At 57.0% G+C, this 27505-nt stretch overlaps 1 protein-coding gene across 1 annotated transcript in view; it reads right to left on the bottom strand.

Moving 5' to 3' along the window:
* Positions 1–27505, bottom strand: part of CDH4 (cadherin 4) — a 687081-nt gene that overhangs the window by 53151 nt on the left and 606425 nt on the right. The window contains exon 7 of the mRNA XM_028828556.2: positions 9329–9501. Within this exon, the coding sequence (XP_028684389.1) occupies positions 9329–9501 (173 nt within the window). The remainder of the gene's footprint in view (positions 1–9328; positions 9502–27505) is intronic.

Genomic DNA, 27505 nt, shown 5'->3' with positions numbered 1-27505 from the left:
GGAGAGAGGGACAGGGTGCCCAGTGCGCTGGATTAAACCGGGCGGTGGGCAGGGCTGTCTGCCAAGCAGACATGTGGCTATCGAGCCGTGGGGAGCTTGGGAGGAACGTGCAGGCAGGGGGAACAGCCAGTGAGAAGGCCGGTGGGCTCGGGGTGCCAGAGGAATGGGGCTGGGTTTGGTTCTGACTCTGGGTGAGACAGGAAACCATGGTGGGGTTTGAGAAGACAAGAGTTCACATTGGTGTCTGAACAGGATTGCCAGGCTCCTGGGTGTGGACAGAGCAGGGGATGTGCAGAGGCTGGAGACAGCGGAGCGGGTGCCCTGTGGTCTGAGTGGCTTCCGCCAGGTGTGGGGGAGACAGCGGACACAAAAGAGAAGGAAAGGCACGTGCAGGCTGGCCGGGAGACTTGTCGGACACGCAGGAAGAGGCGGGGGGCTGGGGGGGCCACACCACCTGGGGTGCTGGGAGACACTTGGGAATACGCTGCCCTTCTGCAGACATGCTCCCGCTCCCATTCTCCTGAGATGCACGGGCCTTTTTGTCTCTCATTTTCTCACTTATGATAGACCTAGAGAAGTATTTCTCTAAGGCAGGGAAAACAGCCTCACACAGTGACTCAGGGAGTACCCTGGGCCTGGCGTTGGAGCCCCGGGAGGGAGGGGCTGCACCCTCCGGGCCAGGGGCTTCAGAGCCCTGGGTGGTCACTCCCTTAGCCCAGGCCTCCTGGAGCCTTGCAGGGAAGCAGGCCCTGCGACCAGCAGATCTGAATCTTAAGGGAATGCAGAAGTCGGGCTTTGAATAGAAATCTCCTGCTTCAACACCGGCCGAGTTAAAACAAGATTAATACGAACTGCACCTCTGTGGTGGGACCTGTCTCTGGGTTTGAGACCCTGGATCTGACCCACAAAGGCGCCGTGCCGCCGAGGGAGGGTGCAGATGAAATCCCTGCTCCTTCCTCCCAACCTGGCTTTCACGTCACGGTGCCGTCCTGGTGTGTGGTACCGCCCATGTGCAAATGGCCAACCACGCTGTGTGCCCATAAAGCCTCATCACAAAGCCAGACACAGGCTTCTCGGCAAAAGGGACTGAGTCTGGCTGCTTCCCGTCAGGGTCTTGTCAAATGAGGTGACTTAAAAACAGCAGTCCAGAAGGCCAGAGGTTCGAGGTGGAGGCGTGGGCAGAGCCCGGCTCCATCCAGGGGCTTGAGGGAGGACCCACCCTGCCTATTCCACCTCCTGGAGGCTCCAGGGACCCTTGGCCTGTGGCCTTATCGTCTGGTCTCTGCCTCAGTCTCCATGGCGCCTTCTCCCCTGTGTCTCCCTCTGTCTCTATAAGGATTTAGGGTCCACCCCAATGCAGACGATTTTATCTCCAGATCTTTACATCTGCAAAGGCCCCTTTTCCAGACAAGGTCACATTGGCAGGGGTCAGGGTGTGGACATAGCTTTTCTGGGGACCACGATTAAACCCAGTCCAGATGCTGATTGGGCCAGGTCTGTGGCTGGGCCAGTGGCCCCCAGGTGACCTGGACTTTCAGCTGTGATGGGTTCTCACTCCTCCCCACCTGCAGCCCCCCACGTGCTGCCCCCTCCTCTTCCTGCCCTCTGCCTGGCGCTGGCCCTTCTCAGATGGAGACGTTGGCCACTGCTCCAGCTACAACCCCAGTCGCCTGGGCCCAGTTCCAAAGGCAGATGAACAGTGGTCAACTAATTGACCACTGGAGGCTTTGAGGCGGGAGCCTTGGCCGCTGCTGCCATATGGAGCCATAATTCTGGCCACGGTTCATGCTGCGGCCGGCTCACAGGAGTGGCTCGCTGGGGAGCTGCACCATGAAATGGCTGATTTCTTCCACAGTCACCGCTTCCCTCTCCTGCAGCCCTGCCCCGGACCCACACCTTGGCACTTTGGTTACGAAATGCCACCGATGGAACGGAGCCTCCTCTCAGACTCCACGGCCATCTCCTCCCCTCCCCTCGCAGCGCAGGTTCCTGGGGCATGGAGACCACCCCATGTGCATGTGGCCCCGCGGTGGGAGATCCACTCAGGGGCTGCAGGCTCATCTTCCAGTGCCGTCCATGGACGGAGGAGCTGTCCTGACCCTGCCCTGCTGTGACCCTGCTCAGCGTGGCTGACATTCATGCCCTGTGGCCACAGGGCCCTGACATGCTGGTTGGTGTAAGGGGCACTCAGCTTCCTCACCAGGGAGGGACCTCTTGTCAGGAAGTGGTTGGGGGTCACCTGGGCCATCCTATGGCTTAGCCCCCTCCTCTGCCATCCAGGGTCCCTCCTCTGCCATCCAGGGTCACCTCCAGGTCACCATTAGCACTGCTATTCCTGCTCTCCTGGGGCCTGGGGGGCCCTTGCTCTGTAACTCACTGGCACCTCTTCTCACCTTGCTGGATGGCCACACCTGCCAGCTCTGGCCTTCAGAAACCCTTGGACAGAGCGGTGGGTACCAGCTCACGTGTGGCCCAACTTCAGAGCACGCACTGCCCAGCGTGCCTGGGAACCTCATCCTGTGTGGGGACCGGACCCAAACCCTGCCCCTCTCTCTGCATCCATCCCTCACCCTCAAGGCCAGGGGTGGCGGCCTCTGCGTCCTGGGGGTGACCTGCTGGCCTGGGGTCCTCTTGGGGCTGCTCAGTGCCCCACACTTGGGGGACACCATGTGACTCGGGAGCCGAGGCCTCTGTTTTGGAGGGAGGTCGAAGCCCCAAGATGATGGCGCCTTGGCTGGGTCCACCTTCTCACCGCTGTCCTTCCCTCTCTTCTCTTATTTTGGGAGGGGGCGGAGGGGAGATCAGGAAGATTTCAGGGGCACAAATCCGGCCTGAGGTGGGTCAGCAGCAGATGTGTCTCAATTGCTAATATTTTTCTCTGAGACGACATAGCCATATTCGATGCCTTCAAAACAGGGTTCCATGACAGCGATTCAAAACCCCAGCCAGTGGGAGGCGCTGACCCCACCTCCCCCAGGCTACTGCCCTCCCCAGGCAGACGCCTCTAGGTGGGGCTTACGAGAGGCTGGCTGCCTGGGAGAAACGCCTTTCAGAAAGCCACGCCGCTCTCAAAGGGAAAGGGGACATTCTGGTCACTGATGAACACTTCCTACAGGAATCTGAATCATGTGAATACATTAACTAAGGTCGATGGTGGTGAGAACGATATCCCGAGTGGCAGAACAAAACCATGCTCTCACTCTCCATCCATCGATGACAGTGCTGGGCGGGCAGAGGGTCTCGAAGACATTCGGGGAGGTGTGGGTTTTGCTTTCCCCAGAATCATTTCAGACCAGGAGATCACTAATTTGGCCCACCTTATTTGGGAAGAAATTTCGAGCTGATGAAGGTGACCAGGTGATAGTCCTCTTGTGATAGGACCGGGAGGCCGGATCCAGTTTCTATTTACAAAATCAACGTCCTCGGGAGCAGCCTGGAAGGGACGCTGAGAACAATGCTGGCAGGGTGCTAGTTTCACTGCACAGCAAGCGGAACGACGCCTGCGTCTGCAGAGCCCACTCTCACCTTCAGAACGGGGCTCGGGCGGCAGGTTCACCTCCTCATTAGGCCATCAATATTCTAATTAGGAAACAACACCAGATGAATAGGATTAGCAAGCGGGGCATCTTCGGCTGGTACACGAGAGACACTTGAACCGCTCAGGTCTTATCGAAGCCTCTCCTGACATCTTAATCATGTAGAAGCACTCAATTTACATAGCTCTGCCTAATTAGACACGGCGGCAATGATGTTTGTGGATTTTCTTCTTCCTGAAGATGACTCACTCTGTCAGATGGAGGCTGGTGCTGAGAAGCACCTCTGGTGATTCCGCTGAAGACTTTGCTTGTTGCACAAGGGCAGGGGAGATGAAGCTTTTTACAGGGGGAGGAAGAGAAAAAGGAACTACTGATGTATCCTTTTCAGAAGTGGCTGAGCAGCTGTCTGGCTGAGGCAAGGCAAGCTGGGCTAGTGGAGAAATGGTCCCGATGTGTGCTCTTCTCTGATAGGCCAAGCCAGACAGAAATCAGCTTCTCGGGCTCAGCAGGCCTGGGCCCAGGAGGGCAGTGGCTCTGCCAGGCGAAGGCCAGGCCCCGGGGGGCTGAACTGGTGCTTGCTTGGCGTCTACGCTGCTGTGAGTGGCTGCCTGCATGGGTTTACTAATGCCTGGCAACAGTGGTCCTGGAGCCATTGTCTTAAAACTTGTTGTTGCTTTATTGTTTGCTGTTGAAAATCCGAGACCATGCTTCCTCTGCTGCAAAAGCAGTTAACCATAAACCATTATTCAGATTTCCCCAGGAGGTGGGCGAACGACGAGCAGGGCAGCTCTGAACACTAAGCACAGATCTGCGCGGAAAGCAGAGCCCTGGAACGGGGTGCTCCGGCCTCAGCACACCCCGCCGAGTCTTTGGCAGCTTCCAGGACTTCTATCCTGAGGCAAAGGCGAAAAAGTGGGAGAGGCTGTATGCAAGGTGGGAGACAGGACCTGGAATGGCTGAGTGGGCAGATGGGGGTGGCCAGTGCCAGGGCCCTGCATCTCCTCTGGCCAAGTGGTCACAAATTCAGAGGTCACCCACGACCCCAAGACCATGCCATAAACTGCTGCAGAGATTGGCCCAAGGGGATGACCTCTCCATGTCTGGGAAGGGGAGCCTGCCTCAATGTCCCCACTGGGAGGGCTGCTGAAGACTTGGGGCCGGGCGGCGGCCTGGGGACATGGCTGCCGTGTACGCTGGAGGCAGCTTCTCTAACAGAAGCCCTCGAGCTGGTGCCCTTAGAAGGGGAAAGAGACACGTTTGCACAAGGAAAATAACGTGGAAATGACATGAACACCTTTGGTTCTGCTCACCTGGAGCCCTGAGGGCACCCAACACTGTCTCTGTACCCAAATGCAGCCAGCTGCAGGCCACGCCTGGGTCTGTCTCAGATTCAAGATGCACAGCCGCCTTCCAGCCAGGGGCTGCATCGAACCTGGGGAAGGAGCAGCTCAGGGACCTGGATGTTTCTAGGCTTGGGCTCAGTTTGAAAGGGGCAGGGCGAACAGAAGGTGGGAGGGGTCCTGCTGCCGGACACATGCTGCCCATGAAGGTCTTGTTTTGATCGTGGCTGGGAATGAGGACGTCACGGCCACGATGGGGCCTTAGCCTTGCCCCAGCTGCCCCAGGCCTGCGGCTCAGCTCCCGGCTGCTCACGCAGGCCAGGGCCTGTTGTCCTCTCTGGAGTGACCACGCCCATCTGTGTCCACGCAGGCCTCCCTCTGGGGCCCCCGTGCCTGGCTGGCTCCTGGTGATGACCCTATCATGGTCTGCTTGGGGCCAGGCCTCTTTTGGGTTACACCCCATCCCCTGCCTGGGGGTCCGAGGAAGGCCAGGGGTCCTCCCAGCCAAAGACGTGTTGTCAAACAGCGCACCCCAGGGATGTTCCAGGGGACATGGCCCCAAAGTCCAGCCCTGCAACCGTCCCCTGAGCCCCTGGACCACGGCTCTGCTGTCCCCCTGCGATGCCCATCCACATGGGGGTCCCAGGCTTCACTGCATCAACCAGCTTGTTTCACACGCACGAGACTGAAACAGGAGACAGAAATGGCTCTTCCCGGAATCGAATGTTAGCGGCTGAAGGATCATCAGGGAAAATAACCACACCACCCACGTTCCTGACAAACCCTGGAGGAGGAAGACATGGGACCGCCCTCTCCAGCACACCACGCCTGAGATGCACGAGACGGGGCCTCCCGTTGGATAGAAGCTAGACTGTTCACATCCCCAGGCACACACAGCGGAGAACGCCAGCACCCGCAACACCAGCGTCTCCTCATGTCCCTCAATCTTCATAAATCTCCGTCTGTCAACCACACCTCTAATGGCTTTTAAATGAGCATTTTATTTGCAACATTTTGCAGGTCACGCTGAAGCTGCCGACGGGGGTGGCCAGGGGCGGGTGTCTGCTGTGGGCCTTGGGGAGCAGGCTGGCTCCGCCTCACCTCGGTGTCCGGCCTGGGCAGGGCGTCCAGCTGCCGGGTCGGCCTCACTGGGGCCTGGTCAGTGGGTGGGGAGGTCTCTGGGTGGCTGGGGCTGCTGGCCCTCCTTTGGCTGAGCTGCTATGATCTGTAGGGGTAGGGGGAGCTAAGCCCAGGAGGCTGGGCACCATCCCTATCATGGGCCTTGACATGCCCACAGGAATGCCTGGCCCAGCGAGGCCAAGGGGTGTCCCTCCCGTGGGACAGCTGGGGAACCCCAGGGTGTTGTGGGCTCCATGGCACTCTCGATCCCTCCCAGGGTCAGAGCTGTACCCACACTGACTGCCGGGGCCTTGCAAGATTTTCAGCTATGAAGAGGGGTCCATGGATGTTGCCTATATGTATTTTCAGCCTGGAAAATACTAGATATTCTTTCCTACAATATAAACTACAAAGTCCCCCAGCCCTCTCAGCCCTCTACCCTGCAGTGAGAAAGCTTTAGCTGTTTGTCTTTAGTCCCTTTATCTATAGACATCTGTGCTGAAGGAGACCAGATGGTCCCAAAGCCACCGGGAGCCCCTTGACCCCGTCGGAAACCAGAGGGAGTACGGACCGGCACGGAATCAGTGCAGGCCAGAGCAGGCAGCCTATGGTCTCCTTTAGGTCCCCAGCTTATCATTATAGTAAGAAAACCCCTGCCCTAAGGGAAGACTGCTGCCACGTTGTACACTAGATGTGTGAAGAGGTGTGTTTATGGACAGCGTCTGCGTGTCTGGAACCCTCCGCACCCCTGCATGCCTCCCCTGCAGGCACCCAACCCTGTGAACACCTCCCCCTTCCCGGTTCTCCGGTTGCTCAATAGAACCAGCTGCCTCTCCAATTGGCCGTTGCTCCTTCGCGGCCAATACAGAGTAGGGAGAGAACAGTTTCCTGGGGCCAGCATGCAGCCAGCCATGCTCCTGCACGGGGACCGGAGGGCGAGGCCCCATCAGATCTCCCTGAGCGTCGCCACTGCCCTTTCTGCCCCATGCTTTCCCCGTCACAGACCAGCAGCTGCCGGCTCGCAGATGGGGCAGCCTGTGGGCTCTAGGTAACCCCTGCCCCTGCCCCTGTAAGGGGCCATCCCAGAGGTGCTGGCGCCCACGGGCCTGACCCTTGCTCGGCTGTCCTGTCCTCTCCTTGGACACAGCCGGCAGCCGTGCCATCCCATCTGTACCTCTGGAGCATCACGTGTGCAGGAGTGTGTGGGCAGAGGCTTGCACGCACCTGCTCCGGTCAGACCACCTGCTCTGCCAAAAGCTGTGCAAACACGCTGGAGAGGCGCCTGCCTGTGGAAACCAGCCGCGCACAGGTGTGTGTGTGGGAGGGGCAGACGGGGGGTGCCCTCTCTCCCCAGGGCAGGCGGGGACCCCAGGCTACAGAGGAGATAGGGGACGGTATCTGGTTCTTCCACATCTGTGTGGGCCTCACTAACAGCACTCCTGACTCCGTCATGGGCCCACAGATCATCTCCCTAGCTGAGTGACAGGACCAGGGCCAGGCGCAGCTCCTCTGCAGAGCCTTGTCCGAGCGCAGCGGGCGCTCGTTCCTGGCCACTGGAGGGCGGCAGGGCCTCAGCAGATCCTGCAGTCCTGGGGTGAAGGTGCTGGGACTGACCGCAGCTCACTCGGAGCCCCGGGCATTCTGGCCAACATCACTCGAAGAACGTTTATGTAAATCCTGCATCAGAAGTCCCCGCCTGTGCCATCCGTGCCAGCCCTCACGCTGCCTGCCACGCGACTCCATCTCGATCCCTGGAGTCCGAGGCCATCATCACCCTCCCGTCTCTCAGACGAAAGGCACCACGGCTGAGGCTGACAATGTCCCCTGCTGCGCAGGTCTGAGTCCCGAGCCCCTGCCCACCCCGGGGCCGCCTCGCCTCCCCCGCAAGCCACACGCTGCCGAGAGTTACCTCCCGAGTGGCCTCTCTGCCCCCGTGTGCTATCCTGAGCACCACCCCTTACGATTTAGGAATTTCCAGGAAAACCCCTTTGTGCTCTTCCCAGGGACGGGGACGGGTGGCATTTTCCAGGCTGCAGCTTGGCTTTGGTTGATCTGAAAGGCGGGGATGAAGACGGCACCGCAGGTGAGCCCTGGCTTTTGGAGCTGAGGCAGAAACTGGAGGCCCACAGCCCCAAACCAGGAAGAAGAACCTGCCACTTCCTTGCCAGCCCCAGCCCTAAAAGCGACACCAGCAAGCCCCGGTGACCGGCTGGCAGCCCCAGCTTGCAGTGGGTCCCCGCGCACCCAGAGCTCGAGGGCCGTGACGCACTCAGAAGCCGCTGACTCGGAGCGGGAGAGTCGAGGCCAGCAAGACCGAGGAGCTGCCAGAAAGTGGCACTATGGCCTCTGGAAACGGGCCTCCCATGGGCAGGACCTGCTGGCTCTGAGCCCAGCGAGATGGTTCTACTGGCTCCTGGGAGCCAAACGCCTTAGTGGGTAAATTACGTCTGGAATGACGCTGACTCTGTGGGCACAGTGCAAACAGGAGACCAGACAGCGAGACCTGGAGATGGGGAAGGCCGGCGATGCCCTGTCCTGGGCACCTGGGGACTCAAGGGGCTGCTGGGGGGGCGCTTTCAGCCCCAGGAGCTGGTGGTGAATCTTCCAGGGGCACACGGCCCAGCGCTGGAGATGCACCTGCACTTGGCAGGCTTCAGAGCAGAAGCAGGCCCCGACCTCACCCACCGCCCAGGGCGTCCCTCTGGGGTCTGTCTCTGAGTGAGGCGTGCACTGGAGATGAAGAGCGGGAGGGAGGCCTCTGTCACAAAAGCCTCGTGGGACCACAGGACAGTGCAGGAGGTGGGGGTGCATGGAACCCGGCACCAGCCAGCAGCCCATATATTTGGCTGTGATGGTTTCCGGCTGTGTGAAAAGCCCTGCTTTTCCATGCCCCCTTCGTCACAGCCAGGCCGCCGCAGCCTAGGTGGGGTGGGCCTCCTCGAAGTCGCCAGGTCCAGAAGGGGTGGGTTTCAAGGCAGGCGTGTGTGTTCAGGTCCTGAGAGGGGCTGTCAGAGCACCCCAGATACCGAGTGCCGCTGTGGCTAGACCCCGAGACCCCAGCGGGTGGTCCCTGCTTTTCTGAGGCCTCCACCCATAGCCACACACACCAGCAGGGCCTGTTCTGGAAATCTCACAGGGCCTCGCCCATAGCAGCCAGTGGTGAGTGCTCCAGAGCCTCCTTTGCTGAATCTGTCCCGTGGCAAGAGAGTGACACTGGGGAGGTTTCTGATCATTCCCCGACTATGCCACGAGAGAGGCTCCCCGAGGGTCCTGTGGGCGTCCTGCGGGGACCAGGAGCTCACCCGCCTGCACACAGACCCCGCCCTGCCTCACCTCTCGGTCCAGGCCAGCCGCCACTGTGACGATGTCTCCAGTCTCGCTGTTGATGGTGAACATATTCTGGGACGGGCTCTGCGGGGTCTGGGTCACGATCCGGTACCGCACCATCCCGTTGGCCGTGGTGCTGTCGTCAGCATCGTTGGCCGTGACCGTCATCACGTAGGTTCCTGGAACAGAGACAGCAGCTCAGATGGGGACAGCCTGCCCCACAGGCTGCCCCCCGCACACACCTGGGCAGAGCCCCCTCGACCGCAGAGCTCTCCGTGAGTCTGGCGTAGTGGAACCCTCTTCCTCTTGGTGTACTCAGAGGTGGTGCCAGTGCACCTGCTGACTCTGCCCCCACTTTATAGAATCATGGAAGGATTTCTTCTAGAGCTCGAGGTTCCTTTGAGGTCATCTGCTCTGACCTCTTCCTTTTTCAGCTGGGGAAAGACCAGGCCTCAGAGGAGGAAGAACTTCTCTAAGCTTCCAGAGCATGGGGCAGCAGACCAGGCCTGGAGCCGGGTGGCCTGAGGTCCCGACAGTGCCTCCAAGTTGCCTCCACTCCCACATAGAACCCAGCCTGGCTGGGCTTAAAGGGAGGGACTCAGGAAGCAGGGCCTGGTATAGGTCTGGATACACAGAAGCTGTATAATAAACACCGCAGAGGACACAGTGGAAAACAAACCTAGAAGGGACCGCTTAGCAGGGAGGCTGTGCCTATGGGACTCAGTCAGACGGAGCACATCTGGGGGTGCCGTGGGACTGGGGGCCGCTGGCATTTCAGAGGGGCTCAGTGAGCTGCCCACGTGCTCTCTCAGCTTGGTGCCTCAGTTTCCCCATGGACACATTGGGGTTGAGGTCTACGGTGCACACTGGTACGTTCCCCACTTCCTGAGAATGGCATTCGGCTTCCCCTTGGCCGAGCAGCCTTTCCTGCCCTGGGGAGGGACTGCATCAGCACACCCCACCCTGTGGCCTCAGGGCATCCCCAGGTCTGAGGACCAAGTTCTGCTGGCAGCAGTGGTGGGTGGGGGCTTTAGTCACTGCCTAATGAGCACCAACTCTGAGCTAGCACTGTGCCCGGTGGAGGCCCCTCTCTGCGAGCTCCTAACTGCTGTCTCCTGATGCTGGCACGGCGGGCTCTCCCACCTGGAAGTCCTGGGGCTGGACTCTGCCCGCTACCTTCTGGTGTTCCTGCCCCGGCTCTGCACACGTGTGCTCAGCTCATCCTAGTGGCTGCCTGAGATGCCCCAGAACCCTGAAAGTCGAGTGCCTGGCCCTGTAGTGTTCACGCACAGAGGCGGGCTGCTGGCGCCTTGCTGGGCCCTGGGGATGGCGCAGCCTCTGCCCGCACAGTGCCTCCGCTGGCTGACGGGGCTGCTGGTCATGCGGGGGGCCCTTAGAGAGACCCGAGGTGCTCATTCCTGTGTGCATGAGATGAAGGACTCTCACCACACCAGCCCTGGGATCTTCCACAATCTGTTCTGCATCTGGAACGTTCTTCCCTCTCCTCCACCTGGCCGACTCCTCCTCATCCCCAAAACCCCTTCCTGGCCCTCTGGACTGAGTCCTGGGGCCCTGTGCGTCCTCGTCTCACCTGCATTGAAACAGCTGTGTGTCTGCTTAACGTCTGTGTCCTCTGTGGGATTACAGCCACAAGGGTGGGGCTGGGTCCGTGCTGTCCCTGCGACCTGGCACACAGATGCCCTGCCGGACATTTGCCAGACTGTGCCAGAAGCCCAGGGTGCAGGGCAGCCTCATGCTCAGGAGGCAGGGTCCGCGAGGAGCCCGAAGCTACTACTTATTTCCAGGACCCCAGAGCAGGCAGGGAGTATCCCCCTTCCACCCTTCCTCCACCTCGCCCTCCCTCTGCAGCCCTGCAGAGAAGACCCGCACTCTGGCCTTCCACCCAGGCAGGACAAGCCCAGCTGGGATGCAGGGGAACCTTGGGTGTGTCGGACTAGGAGTTTGCTTCAGCTTTCAGCTTCTACTGAATGCAAAATTCTCAAAGCAGACACGTTTCATGAAAACACAGAAAAGCAAGCAGAGGCAGGAGCACGTCAAAGAGTACGGCATGTGAATTACAGGTCAATAAAATAGATGCATTTATGTGGTGAGCAAATGAGTGGGAGGGGCCACGGCCTGCTGACCGTCAGCCTCTGGAACTGGGGACCCCACCCTGATGATCCTTGCCTCCATCATGATGTCCCCACTACTTTAGAGCACAACAAGCCTGGTCCCAACCATGCTCCCCTCTAAAGAGACAGCCCCGTGCCTCTGTGCTGGCTTTCCTCTGCATTTTCCTAAGAGGGAAACCTGGAAGTGCAGCACCCTAGGAGCGAGGGTGAACTGGGAAGAAACAGTCCTAACACACGCACAGAGCTAACTGCTTAGGCTGAGGTTCTCTGTGGTTGTCAGTGTCCCCTACTAGCAGCAGAAATAAATCATTCATGGAGAGGGATAACATCACACACAGCCTCCTTTTTAAAAGAGCACAAAACTTTCAATGTGGCAATGAGAAGACTTCAAGCTGACTTCTCAATAGGACCGATGGAAGCTGGAAAACAATGGAACATGAGGAACTCACGAGGAACCTGGAGTTCATTACTTAGTGAAAAAAACTTTCAAAAATAAAAGTGAAAAATAGACACTAAATGTGATAAATGATAAAACAAAAAAATTACCACCTGGAGACCCACACTAGAGGAAATACTAAGGTTGTTTTCAGGTGGAAGGAAAATGATTCTAGAGGGCACCTCGGAAATGCAGAAAGATATGAGGAGCTCTGTCTCTGTGTCTCATAGGTACACACACACGCACACACGCACAGAGCTCCCATAAACATACATATACATAATGTTTATATAAAGGATAAATATACTGGTACATCTAAGGAATATGACTTGTATAAACAAAAATAACTTTGCCTTGTGAGGGTTTTAAAACTGCTTATGAAAACATCCGAACAAACGCCTGCAGAATTTCATTTGCAAAGTGGACGGTGGGTCTGACCAGGGCATCATTACTGATGTTCAGCCTTCGTCAAGCCAGTCATCCCCGAGCAGGTGAGGCCAACGTTGGCGCATCAGGCACTATTTGAAACCACCCATCTCTACGACAGGGCAGCGCTGGGAAAGTCGTGGGGTTGGTGGTGACCGCATTTGGCTCATCTGGTTCAGAAAGTCAAAGGGAGAAACTACTCCAGCTTCCTGAAGCACTCACTGTTCCCCTCCACCGGCGGCCCCCAGCGTTTTCGTCTGTGAAACCTGTGAGGATCCACGTGCCTGGCACAGAAAGGGGCCCTGCAGCTGTGATGGTGGGGGTGGCAGGATGATGGTAGGGACATGGAGAAGGTGGAGGGAGAGAAGCAAAGCCCTGACCAGTGAGGGAAGAAGGGACCAGGTGCCGTCTGTTGTACTCACTGAAAGCAGCACGGCTGGCCTGGTTTATGAGAATGATGGTCTCTTGGGCTGGATGGGGATGTGGAGCCCTTCTGACTGCCTTGGTCTCTTCCTCACCCTGCCCCAGCCCCTCACCGCCATTCCTGGGCCCCCACCCTGTGCCCAGCTGGCCCGAGGGCCTCTTGTGAATGGGTTTGTCACGTCTCAGAGAAATCTCACAGGCGGTCTATTGCCAATGTGCAGGAACTCGGGCCAATCACACATCAGACAGTGGTGGAGCAGGGCTGGGGTCCAGGATCTGCGCGTGGAGCTCTTCTCCACTCAGCTCTACTGGCTGGGGGAGGTGGAGGGATAGCGAGTCAGCCCAGGACTCATCAGCATCTCAGGATTACTGATCCTCTGTGAGGCAGAGACCCGCGTGCTCCCTTTGAGCGCCTGCCCTGGTCCATCGCGTCACTGAGAAATCACTTTATCAGAATGGCTGAGAACCTCCCACCACAGATACCCCTCTCCTCCGCCTCTACGGGGCTCAGATAACCTCACGATATCACGTGAACCCCCTGCCCACTGGGGCCAAGCTCTCCCCACTCAGGACAGAACGTGGGATGGCGTTTCCAGCTGATCTGTCCTGAAGGACTCTCTAGTTCCCGAAGGTCAGGCAGGAGGTCCTCCCCCGCCAATCCCTCGGCAGGAGGGGCCCGCTGCTGTGTGATCTCATGTATGGAGGAGCACCAAGACCCCTTGGAGGCTTGGGGACCAGGACGTGGAGGAGAGAGGGCTTGGCATTGAGGAGGGGCCAGGTGGGATGTGTGGAATGGGAAGTCAGACGGTGGCTGGAAACAGACATTTGGAACAGACATGTGGCCACCTCCTTTTCTGACAGATGGGGAAACTGAGTCCCACAAGGAGGAACGTGGCTGGGTCCAGTGAGCTCTGCTAGAGCCAGACTGAAAGCAGCCACACTCTCCTCCAGGGCCCAGCAGACACTTTCTGTAAAGCGCCAGGCAGTACATATGTCAGGCTTTGCAGTCACACGTTCTCTGTCCCAACTCCTCAATGCTGCACAGAAACAGCCTGAGAGGACGCGTCCAGCCATGGGCACGGCTGTGTTCCCATCACACCATTCACAGAAGCAGGTGCTGAGCTGGGTTTGGCGACCCCTGCTGTACGCTCTTTTATTGGATTTCAGGGACAACGTTGGTTTTTAAAAACACAGGGGAACCAATATAGGGTTGCCAACTTCTAGTTCTACCAAGGGAAGACTTTAAAGTACACATCTAGCTCAAATGTTTCATGAAAGGAAAATAATATTTTACCACTAAAATAACAGGAAAGACTTAGTCTCAGAATAAAGGCCAGTCCTTCATTCAATAAGTTGAGCTCCTTGAAGGCACTTGCCACATTTGCCACATTTAAAGGCTTTGTGTGTCCACCACAGCCTGTGAGCTGCGGGTGCCACGGCCGGAGGCGTGGCTCAGTGGGGGCCAGGTGTGCCTGGCTGGGATAGGGCTTCCCCACGTGTGCGCAGAGCTCCCCATCTCCTGCCCTCTCCCCAGGAATACACGGTGGGGAACCAGGCGATAAGAGGAGAGGCACCCCCAGCACAGGAGGAAAGCACCCAGCCGGCCAGGGAGGAGGACACCCGCCCAGCGTGGGGGGACACCTGCCCAGCATAGAGGACACCGCTTAGCATGGAGGGACACCCAGCCAGCGTGGAGAGGACACCTGCCCAGTGTGGGGGGACACCTGCCCAGTGTGGGGGGACACCCAGCCAGCGTGGAGAGGACACCTGCCCAGCATGGAGGTACACCAGCCTGGTTTGCCTTAAGGCTGACGACAGCGGGGTTTATGGCTCGCTGTGGGTTTGGGAGTCGAGATGCTGGCCCTTCCCCCCATTGTCTATGATCCTGAGTACTGTGGAACTGTCCGGGTCCCCACCTCCCAGGCTATCTGTGCCTCTCACCCGTCGGCCCTGCCCCATTAGAAGCTGGGCCTCTGCGGCAGGAGCCAGCCCGGCTGCCTCCCCTCTGACTCCTCAGAGGTCCTGCTCAGGCCGACAGCTGTCGAGTGTTCCCTCGGCCTGAATTCCCTCCCACCTACAGCATTCCCACGTCCCTGTACCAGGGAACACAGACGGCCCCAGGATGCCCGCCCTGGGAAGGGTCCTGGTGTGGACGAATCCCCCCTGCACCCCCACCATGGGATGAGCTGGTGGCCCAGACCCGAGTCCTCCAGCGTGGAAACTCCATGTGTCTGACTTGAGGGGCCGATCCATTCTGTGGTTTATGCTCATTAACTAAGCACTAATCAGATATTGATCAGGGGTCCAAGTCTCTGCCTGCTTTTTGGTTACAAATAATTGCACCCTTTACATCTGATGCAAACAACAATATCCCCATTTCCAGCTGGTGGAGTTTTTGCAAAAATAGAATGTCTTCCTCACAGAGAAGAGCCTGGACATTCTGAGACGGCCGGAGCATCGAAACTCAGCTCACCTTGGCAGGTGCATCGCACCTGGTGAGCTGCCTTAGTTTGAGCACCCCCCTCTCCCCCATGGAAAGGGCTGCTCATTAGAAACTCATAGTGGCTTTTATCACATTAGCTCTTCATTAACTCAAGACAGTAATGGCTTTAAACCCATGCCATGGTGCCCTCCTCTGCTTGCCTCCTGCCTCAGGAGGCAAATCCCACACTTTGAGCAGTTGGCCAGCTCCAGGGCACAGGAGGAGAGGCCTGTGGGGAGGAGGAGAATGTGATGGAAACCCAGGAACCCCCAGTTTACTTGGGCTCAATTTTATCATAAGCTCTTGCTCTTTTTTTTGACTCTGTTGCCCAGGCTGGAGTGCAGTGGCATAATCTTGGTTCACTGCAGCCTTCACCTCCTGGGTTCAACTGATTCCCCTGCCTCAGACTCCCAAGTAGCTGTGATCACGGGCATGCACCAACATGCCCGACTGATTTTTGTATTTTTAGTAGAGACGGGGTTTCTCCATGTTGGTCAGGCTGGTCTTGAACTCCTGGGCTTAGGTGATCCGCCTGCTTTGGCCTCCCAAAGTGCTGGGATTACAGGCATGAGCCACCGCACCCAGCCTATCATAAGCTCTTTGAGGGGAGGTCCCCTGCTTCTGACCCAGTGCCTGGACTGGTAAAGCCAGGGTGTTAGTGTTTCAGGAAGGAAGAGCAGAGGCTTCAAAATCCCAGGCTCAGAGTCAAACGTGCATGCGCCCAGAGCGAGTGTTCTGGAAACAGGTGTGTGTGCGCCTGGAATACATGGTGGGGAAACCAGGTGACAAGAGGAGAGGCAGCCCCAGCACAGGAGGAAAGCACCCGGCCGGCCAGGGAGGAGGACACCTGCCCAGAGTGGAGGGACACCCGGCCAGTGTGGAGGGGACACCCGCCCAGCATGGAGGACACCGCTTAGCATGGAGGACACTGCTTAGCACGGAGGGATACCCGCCTGGTTTGCCTTAAGGCTGACAACAGCGGGGTTTATGGCCCATTGTGGGTTTGGGAGTCGAGAAATGCTGGCCTGCTCCGTCTGTCTCTCTCCTGCTGGTTCCTCACTGGATACTTCCTGAGGATGGACACTACTCTTAAGAACCCACCCCAGCCATCTGCATCGTCCCCTTCTCGGGAAAGGGCGATGGCAGGGCTCCTCCTTGGGGGATGGCTCAGGATCCCACTCTCTGGCCACAAGGACTGCTCACGGCTTTCTGGCTAACTACAGAAACATGCTACATCTAAGCATCTACCTTTTTTTTACCTTTTACTACGTTCAGGAATCTGCTTTTTAAGGCCAAATGATATGCTTTTGAGAATTCTTTTCTGGATGCAGAAATAGAATACACTCATGGTAACTAGCACACGCTCACTGGGAAACATTCAAAGGCAAAATGCAGAGAAGTCACCGACCGTCCCACACCCCACACACCGGCTGGAACGCTGGGGATCTCGCCAAAGGGGCCGGATCCTACCTCTTTAACACAGATGGGCTTTCTGCTGCTTCTCCTCCTTTTTAAAACCAACTTTATTATTGATCAAAGAAATGAAAGGAAGACATTTTCCACATGTCAAATGTGCAAAAGCTACTTTAAAATAATGATGGTACCTAATCGCGATGGCACAGAGAGCAGCTGGCACCTTCCATGGCCTCTGGGGAGGGGGGCGGCCTCAGCTTCTCGGAGGTGGTTTGGTTGTGCATACACAAAACCCTTCAAAATGTGCCCGCTCAGCAAATCCACTGCTAGGAGCTTATCCTAAGGAACAAATCGCAGGTGTGGAAAACCCTGGCTGTCCAAGTTGACATCGTTTCTGAGAGCAGAGTGGGGCCTGGAACACATATTTACTGAACATCCACTCTGTGCCAAGCATTGAGACCTCCGTTGTGTATACCCCAGGGGCTGAAGCTCATAAACAAAATACCCCATGCCAGGGGGTGGTGTGGCCACAGCAGACCCACTGAGGGTCCTCCGGGCAGGAAACACTTGTCCCTCGATGACCTCAGGGCCAGGATGCTGGCGGTGACAGGGTACCGTATGATCCCAGGCACTACGAAGACGTTCAGTATAAACACGAGCAATGACCAGACCAAATATAAAAATAGGATTCTGACCACACCTGCAGCAGCAGCCCAGGAAACTAACCTATTACATACACAAACCAGCCAGGAAGCCAGCTATCATCTACCCTAACCAGCCAGGAAGCCAGCTATCATCTACCCTAACCAGCCAGGAAGCCAGCTATCATCTACACTAACCAGCCAGGAAGCCAGCTATCATCTACCCTAACCAGCCAGGAAGCCAGCTATCATCTACCCTAACCAGCCAGGAAGCCAGCTATCATCTACCCTAACCAGCCAGGAAGCCAGCTATCATCTACCCTAACCAGCCAGGAAGCCAGCTATCATCTACCCTAACCAGCCAGGAAGCCAGCTATCATCTACCCTAACCAGCCAGGAAGCCAGCTATCATCTACCCTAACCAGCCAGGAAGCCAGCTATCATCTACCCTAACCAGCCAGGAAGCCAGCTATCATCTACCCTAACCAGCCAGGAAGCCAGCTATCATCTACACTAACCAGTCCAGGAAGCCAGCTGTCATCTACCCTAACCAGCCAGGAAGCCAGCTATCATCTACACTAACCAGTCCAGGAAGCCAACCATTATCTATACTAACTATTCAGGAAGCCAGCCCATTATCTACAGTAACCAGCCAGGAAGTCAGCCCGTCACCTACACTAACCAGCCAGGAAGTCAGCCCGTCACCTACACTAACCAGCCAGGAAGTCAGCACACCACCTACACTAACCAGCCAGGAAGTCAGCCCGTCACCTACACTAACTAGCCAGGAAGTCAGCTCACTGCCTTCCGCTGAGTGCAGCGAGGGATGCAGGGCATCTGGGAGGGGTGCCTGGCAGAGATGTTGGGGGGCAGGGGCAGGGGTGGGAGCACAGGGAGAGGCCAGGCAGGGGTCGGGGCATGAGGTCTGGGCACACACAGATTGAAGGTCACAAGGGTGCCTTGAATCCACTCAGGGGTGGATTAGGCAGAAAATCCTCCAGGTGTGGCACAGAGCCCTGGAAGCTCTGCTGCACAGAGGACTGGAGAGAAAGCCAGGGCCCAGGTGGGTGACAGGGCAGGAGAGCAGCCCCGTGCAGCCCCAGAGAGGACCATGGCCAGGGGTCAAGGGCAACAGGACAACTGCTGTGCTTGGCTGTGCCCTGGGAAGTCCCAGCGAACTCACCAGGGCTGGTTTGTCAGCGGATTCAGGAGGGAATGATGGGTGGAGATAATCGGTTTGTCTCATAAACCCGGGAAGCTGGGGCCACCTCCCCCTCGGTCCTGTCATGGGTGCCGTCCATGCTGGTGAAAGGGCTTGGCTCTGGAAGTTGAGTGAGTGTGTCCTGGAGAGGGAGCCGCCGTGCCCCTGACCTCATTGGATCCATGGGCCCCTCGTGTCTGGAGTCCCTGAGCCACAGGGGCCGCACCAGGACCCTGGGATCTTGGGCTTGGGTCCCCATGGCTCGGGTCACAGAACCCTCCCCAGCAATTCGTTTTCTCGCGTTTCTGGGGTCATGCGCTGAGTCCCCCACAGGCTCCAAGTGGGGGGATAGTGGATGGATGGGGTTTCTGGCTGCATGGGGAGGGAAGTGGGTGAAACCAGGGGGGGTCCCCAGGCTTCTCCCCAAAGGGGACTGCATTGATCTTCTGGGCTGCTGCGCCAAAGCACTGCAGACGGGCAGCTTGAGGCAACAGAACTGGCCCTGTCAGTTCCAGAGGCCAGGAGGCGGCACCAGCACACAGGGCTCAGCGCCAGCAGCCCTGCCCTGGCCCTTCCAGCTCCTGGGGCAGTGACATCGTTCAACTTGGGTGTTCTTGGGCTTGTGGCCACGTCACTCCAGCCTCTGCCTCCACCGTCCTGGGCCCTGCCTGTGTCTTGTCCTCTTGTTAGAAGGAAAATGGTCATTGGATTCAGGGCCCACCCTGCTGGTCTCATCTTGACAAAATGTCTGCATAGAACTATTTTTGAATAAGGTCACATTCTGAAGTTCTGGATGTGAATTGCGGGGGCTCCAGTCCACCCGCCCAAGGGCTAAGCTGAAGCTGAGGCAGGCAGTGTCCGGAAACCCCCGCTGGCAAGGCTGGGAGGAGACGGCAGCCTCTTTCCATCCACGGGAGTCTCCGTGGCCCTGGGTGACTTTGGAGACCAGGGGGCGCTCAGCACTAGGGCAGCCATCCCAGCCTCATGCTCCGCACCCTCATTTCACCTCTGGAAGCCTCGGTTCCTCCTCTGCACCTAGAGCTGCCCTGTCCCTCTGGCCTCCTTCCTGTGCTGTGAGCGGGGCTGGCTCTGGTGTCTGGGAAGGTGGGAACCTGGACCCCCATGTCCCCACTGACCCTCTCACTTCTCCAGTGACGCAGGATCTGGGCCACGCTCGAGTGCGAGCCCTGTGGGCTCCATTCCACAGAGGCTGTAAAGCTGCAGAAACTGGGTTCCCCGCAGGAAAGACGCGGCCAGCAGTCCCTCACCTGTGCCCTCTGCCGAGGTGTGGTCACCCAGTGGCATCTGCACTAACCGGGGGTGCTCAGGTGAGTTCTCCTGCCCCATGGGCTTTGAGACCGAGAAGGAAACCGTCTTTGTATTTGTAGGGCTTTCTCCGGAGGCCTCTTCCCACCTCTTTCTCCCCCAGTAGACAGACGTGAGTATTTCCCCACCAACGAAGCAGTGAGTCAGGACAGCGCCCCCTCCCTGGCTGCAGGTGAGGAGCAGCCTCGTCCTTCATGCGGGAGATGCTGGACACCTCCTTGTGAATCGCGCTAACAGGTAGAGGGGGAGACAGCGGAGGCTGCCAGGCTCGGCTCTTTCTGGGAATTCATGTACCAACGCTGCCATGCGCCTTAAAGGTTTAATTTCACAAGCCTTCAATTGCAGTTTAATTTGAAAACTAATTCAGCCCCATAATTGGCTTTCTGCTCAAATCACTGAGGCTAGAGATTTAAATTCTTAATATTCAGACGACTTTCAAGTATCTAGTGCCATCTGTGCATTAACCTCCGGGGAACTTCCACCGGCACAGAAATAAAATAAATAAATAAACGGGGCCCACTAATAGAATAATCTGTTTAAGCAAAAACTCGGTGCTGTATAGATGAAGGTCTCTTTGACTTCATCTGCAGCATGTAGATTTCCCTGCTTTTTAATATTTTAAAATGACATTAATTTCAAAACTTATAATAGAGGCCCCCACGCAGTTACGAGGGGTTAGAGGAAGTGCCGCTTCCCGATTAGAGCCCTTTTTAGTTAAAAAATCATCAGTACGGCGGTGTCTTTCCCTGGGCAGTTTGAGAAATGCTGAGAGCCTGGGTGAGTTCCCGAGCCCTGAGAGCTCGTTCTCTGACGCTGCGGGGGACAGTAGTGGAAAATGGTCACTGGGCAGTGACGGGGCGTGAGGGGTCCAGGGGACCTGGCAGGACGGATGGCAGGCTGGCTGTCCACTGCCCTCCTGCCCTGGGCAAGATGCCTGGCCTCACTGTGGGCCTGGCAGACATCTGCCTCCCTCTGCGCCTGTGTGAACCCCAGCTGTCCATCAAGGACCGCGCCCCCCCGCCCCCCACCCCAGGAGGTCCTCATGGACTCCTGTCCATTTTGCAGAACGAGTCCACCTTGAGAGCACTAGGAGCTAGCGCAGGGACACGTCTGAGGTGTCATCGAGGCTTGCGAGCTGCCCCCAGGGTCAGGCTGAGGCTGGGCTCTCCCTACAGCCTCCACGGCAAGGGGGAAGGAGGAGATGGGGTGTCTGCTCAGAACTGGAGCCCGGTGGTGGAGACCAACAGCCACCTGAGTGACTCACCAGGAGTCAAGGGAGTCGCCCAGGGCATGGAGGGGGCTGCCTGGGGGAGAGGCCAGGGCAACACATCTGTGCAGAAGTGGCTGTGAGCTGCAGGAGGAAAGGAGCTGGCGCAGAGGGTGGGGGACAGCTCCCCGGGCTGAGGGCGCAGCCTTTGCCAGGGCCCAGGGGCAGGGAAAGGCGCTTCCCGTTCACAGTGGCCTGGGACGTTTGCTTCCCTGCCTTGCCCCAGGTGTGAGGCCTGCACCTTGAGAAGGGGATGTATCTCTGGGTTTCTCAACTGGACAGTGGGCTACTGGAGGTGGGGTTCATGTGTTCCCACCCGGTGCCCTCCGCAGCACCCAGCTAAGATGCCCACCTTATCCATGGAACAACACAGCCGCCAGGGACTTCTTCCTGCAGGAAACAGCCCATGCTACACACTGCTCCCTCCTCCCTCCTGCCTGATGGTGTGCGTGATGCTTGGGGGCACCACAGCCACCTCGTGACCACGTGGTGAGAACTGAGAAGCGGGGTGACCACCACGCAGGCCTCGGCCCAACGCCTTGAGCTCTCACCCCAGCTCCCGCTGGTTCAAGCTGCTGCGGTTGGGTTTTCTGTGACTTTCAGCCAAAGGCATTCCCGACATGCAGGCGGGGAAGGGGAGGCGGTTTGTGGAGCGGTTAGCAGGGGCGTTCAGGAGCCAGTCCGTTGGCCTCTAAGTCTTGCCTTTCCCTGCTGGCTGCTGTGGGTCTTTCCTGTTACAGACGGTGCCTTCACTTCCTCCTGCTGTATGCGGGGGAAATAAAACTCGCCATTTCCTGGGGCTGTTGTGGTATTTGGTGAGCTGAGTCGTGTGGAGAACTTAAGAGCGGTGTCCGGCACCTGGCAGAGTGGACGAATGCTGTCGGCCGCGTTTCTGTGATGACAGCATGATCGCATCTTCAGCGGAAGGCGTGTCCTTCCCACGTGGAACCTCACCAGGCCTCATTGCTGGCCCTGCCCCTGGGTGCAGAGAAGCAGGGATCATCGGTGGAGACCAGTGGTCGGTGGAGACCAGTGGAGCCCACATCCAGTGTGGTTCTTGGGCCTAGGCAGAGTGGACAGCTGAGGCAGGTGTGGGCGGGTGAGCTTCAGGTCAGGGTGCGGCCGCAGCTATTTTTCATCTGTTGCTTGCTCTTCTCAAAAGGTCCAGTTCAAAGGAACAGAACACACCTTTTTAGACCCAAAGGCACCCAGGGGGGCTGCATGTTGATTGGCAGGCAGAGAGCCCAGAGGGTCCCCCAGGCTCTTCTCTGCCCTGGGGCAAGGGTGGCTCTTTCTCAGCACAGGTCTCCACGGGTCTCACAGAGTCCTCCTGCAGTTAGAAATGCCAGGATCCCTCCCGCAGATAGAAATGCCAGGATCCCTCTCGCAGATAGAAATGCCAGGATCCCTCCCGCAGATAGAAATGCCAGGATCCCTCCCGCAGATAGAAATGCCAGAATCCCTCCTGTGGATAGAAATGCCAGGATCCCTCCCGCAGACACAAATGCCAGGATCCCTCCTGTGGATAGAAATGCCAGGATCCCTCCCGCAGACACAAATGCCAGGATCCCTCCTGTGGATAGAAATGCCAGGATCCCTCCCGCAGACACAAATGCCAGGATCCTGCAGGAGGAGCCCTTGGGAAATGCAGCCTGCGGGCCATTACTCTAGACGGGAGGGGGAAACCAGCTTTGGCTTGTAGCCAACCCTGCAGGGGCCTGGATGCCACCCGGACAGACCCCTTTAGTGGTCACTATTGTTTTCAGTGACTCCTCCTCCCCTCCCGAGAACCTGCTGGGGCCGTGCACAGAACCCAGCAGCCTTGCCTTGCATTGGGGCCCTTCTGAGGTGTTGTTTCTGCTTGTCAGGGCGTCCTGCACCTCCTCCTCCCTCCTAGACATCTCCTGGGAGCAGGCGGGTCCTTCATAAATCACCTGCCCCCAAATCCTCCTGGCAGGCCAACGTCTGGCAGCCAGACCTCAGGTATGGCCATGGTTGGCCCATCCCAGGCCAGAAAACTGCGTTGTTCAGACATGGCTGATTTGGAATTTGTGATAATTCAGAAATATGAGTATCTGAGGTGTAGGTCAGCCCTCAGGGAAGACCGGGCCTGCCAGGCAGACCAGCAGGGTGACCGGGCAAGGACCCTGCGGACCTCAGCGCTCTGAGGAAGCTGGAACACAGGTGGTTTTCAAAGTTGTCTTGTATTTATTGAGAGGTTTGAGTTGACAAAATTACCTTGGTGGAGTCAGGAAAATGAACTGGTGCTTTGAGCCAGAATGTATTATTAAGTTGCTGTTAATAGGAAGGAGTTGCAGCTGTGGATAATAAGGACACTGTCAATGACAGCGTCGCAGCTGGGAGCCACACGGACGCCCACCCCTGACCTTCCCCATCCACGAGGTGGGCACTGTCCTCGTTCTTTTACTGAAGATGTATGAGGCAGCGGGAAGGAGCTTGCCCAGTGCCACACCAGGGCCATGCTATGGTCACGCGGCACTGCCGTGGACAGCGTGGCAGAACCCCTGCCTGCCGAGGAGGGGGCTGAGTACAGGCAGTGCCGCATGCACGTTCCCACCCTGACAGAGGGACGCAGGTGAAGGCCAGGGCGTGACCACCTCACACCGTCCACGAAGCCATCCCTCCACCCGGCAGTGAAGCTGGCTGCGAGGCTACGGTAATCCCGTGGCATTGGCAGGAGACACACAGAACCTAGGAACAGACCCACACAAATGTACCCAACGGATGCCCTACAAAAATGTCAAAGCAAAATTCACTGGAGGCAGGACGCCTTTCAATGCATGGCACTGGGGCAGTCATGGAAAATACTGAGAGGAGCAAAAAATGCACTTGGATCTACATCTCGCATGTTATATAAAAATTAACTCACAATGAATCGTGGACCTAATGTAAACTACAAACCTAAACAACTTTTAGAAAACCCAGAGGAGAACCCTTTCAGAACCTAGGGCTTGATGAAGAGCTCTCAGAGCTGACACCGAAGCCTGCTCCATGGGAGGAAGCATGGAGGACAAACTGGACTTCCTTCAAATTAAACACTTTCACTCGCAGAGACCCTGGGAGGAAGATGGAAGACAAGTTACTGAGTGGGAGAAATATTTGCAAACCACATATCCGACAAAGGACTTGTATCTAGAATATGCAAAGAATTCTGAAAACTCAACAGTAAAAGAAGAGCATAGTAGGAAATGGATGAAAGCCATGAAGAGACGTTTCCCTGAAGAGGACACACAGATGCCAACAGACACAGGAAAACACACTCGGCACCATTCGTCAGAGGGAAAACACACTGAAACCACGAGGTGCCACCACGCACCTCTCGGAATGGCTAATGCTGAAAGTGATGACAACACATGCTGGTGAGGATGCCGAGAGTCCGGGTCTCTCGGGAGGGTGGGATGAGGGTGCGACGGGACAGCCCCTCTGGCAGAGAACATGGAAGTTCCCTACAAAACAAACGCCCGCTCCCGAGATGACCCCACAGTTGCATTCTCGGGCATTCATTCTAGAGAAATGGAAACACATGCTCACACGAGACCCCGTGCAGGAACGGGTGCTCAGAGCAGCTCAGTTCATCACGGCCCGGAGTGGAAACCGCCCAGCGTTCATCAATCCGGGATGGCTCACAAGCCGCGGTATACCCAGGCCACGGAATTCTATACCATAGAAAGGAACGAGCTATGGATACGAACTGGCTGTATATCCAGAGAACGATGCTGCAGGAAAACAGCCAGTCCCGAAAGGGAACACACAGCTGTGATTCCATTTCTATAGTATCCTCGGAATGACAAAACTACAGAGATGAAAAGAGAGTCATGGTTGCCACAGGTTAGGGTTGATGGGAGGCACACAGACAGACACACATGCAGACACAGACACACACACAGAAACACACATAGACACACAGACACACAGAAACAGAGACACACACACAGAGACACACATAGACACAGACACACACACACAGACACAGACACACACACACACACAGACACACAGAAACAGAGACACACACACAGAGACACACATAGACACAGACACACACACAGACACACAGACACAGACACACACACACAGACACACAGACACAGACACACACACACAGACACACACATAGACACAGACACACACACAGACACACAGACAGAGACACACACAGATGCAGACACACAGACACAGACACACATGCAGACACAGATACACGCACAGAGACACACAGACACACACATAGACACAGAGACACACAGACACAGACACAGACACAGAGACACACAGACACACACAGACACAGAGACACACAGACACACAGACACGCACAGACACACATAGACACAGAGACACACAGACACAGACACACAGACAGACACACATGCGGACACAGACACACACACAGAGACAGAGACACACAGACACAGAGACACACAGATAGACACAGAGACACACACAGACACACAGAAACAGAGACACACACACAGAGACACACACAGACACACAGAAACAGAGACACACACACAGAGACACACACAGACACAGACACACACACACAGACACACAGACACAGACACACACACACACAGACACATAGATACACACACAGACACAGAGACACACAGACACAGACACACAGACAGACACACATGCGGACACAGACACACACACAGACACAGAGACACACACATGGAAACAGAGACACACAGAAACAGAGACACATGCAGACACAGACACACACACAGAGACACACAGATAGACACAGAGACACACACACAGACACAGAGATACACAGACACAGATATACATACAGAGACACATAGACACAGACACACACACAGACGCAGAGACACACACACACATAGACACACAGACACAGACACACAGAAAAAGACACGGACACACAGACACACAGACACACAGAGAGACACACAGACACAGACACACCAATGAATGCAGGTCAGTCTGGTGGGATGTGAGTAGTGGCTGCGGCTGGTACGAAGGTCAGTTTCCTGGCTATGACCCTGCACTGTGGTTCTACAAGATATCGCCCTGGCGGGAGGCTGGCTGAAACTCTCACAGGATCCGTCTGTCTTATTCCTACAACTGCATGTGACTCTACAATTATCTCAAAATAAAAATATTTTTTGAGAAGACATTTCTTCCAGTGAAATCCCACTGGGAAGCCCAACACAGCGGATGAAAGTGGCGAAGGCTGGATGGACAGAGTGAGGGCTGGGAAGCCAGGCCCCAGCCTCCTGCCCATGGGGGCCCCCAGTCACCTCCGTGGGCCTCAGGTCCCGCTGGAAACTGGGCAAAAATCCTCGGCCCTCCCGTCATTTCAGGTAGACCTTGTTTTTTTGTTGGAGGGAATGCTGATTTTGGTTCCATTTTCTGGGGAACTTGAAATAAACAAACGTTGATTTCCTCATGGAAAACGTCTGTGGTACAGGTCTGTGGATCACTCAGCAGGGCCTTCTCCCGCCATTGGAACTCACCAGGCTTAGGGTCACTTTGCAGCCCGGGCTGATGGCCTCGGTGGGAACGCCCACTTCCTGGAGCCCCGTCTTACTCGATGGCGAACGCACATGTGCCGCCCACAATCCCAGACAGCCCGGAATGCATGGAGATGGAGGGTGTCCCCTGGCTGTGTGCCACAGGCTGCCACCCTCTGCCCCGGGGAGGCGTACGGACGCAGGGGCAGGGCAGTGAGACCCGCGAGAACCTGCCCTGGGACTTTCGCGGGGACTCTTGGTAAAGACGCGCTCTCCTCACCCCGGGGCTGTCCAGCTGCTGAGGAACAAGCTTTCGGCCTCCAAGGCCACAGAGGCTGTAGCAGAGAGGATCTCTCGGAGGAGAAAGGAGGGTGGGGATGAAAACCGGCAGGGAGACTCTGGAAACACATCTCAGCCAGGGGCGCTGCCACACCTGGCACTGCCAGCCCCGCCTGCACTTCCCAGTTATGGTCCCCTTGCTCTGGGAGCCCCTGGGATGGGCTCTGCATCCTGTTGACTAACAAGGCATCTCACTCTGTACCCCAATCACAAAAGGGCCTGCCGTGGCACCTGCCACACCCTCTGAACCCAGTAGAGCAGGTCAGCAGTGCCCCAGGGGATTTCATGAAGTCAGGGGGGCTGGGAAAGAGTGTGGGGTGCACACAGGACCCTTGTGGATCCCGGGGGAGCTGGGGAAGAATGTGGGGTACATGAAGGATCCTTGTGGATTCCAGGGGCCTGGGGAAGAGTAATGGGGTGCACACAGAAACCTTGTAGATTCTAGGGGGCTGGGGAAGAGTGTGAGATGCACACAGGACTCTTGTGGATCCCAGGGGTCTGGAGAGGAGTGTGGGGGGCACACAGGACCCTCATGGATCCCAGGCCTGTACTGGCGAGCTCATGTCCCCAGACGAACTCCCCAAGCCTTCCAA

Source organism: Macaca mulatta, chromosome 10 (genome assembly GCF_049350105.2).
Source record: "Macaca mulatta isolate MMU2019108-1 chromosome 10, T2T-MMU8v2.0, whole genome shotgun sequence".
In the NCBI taxonomy this organism is placed as follows: Eukaryota; Metazoa; Chordata; class Mammalia; order Primates; family Cercopithecidae; genus Macaca; species Macaca mulatta.
The sequence above is the reverse complement of the archived record's forward strand: the minus strand, read 5'-3'. Positions and strand labels throughout refer to the sequence as shown.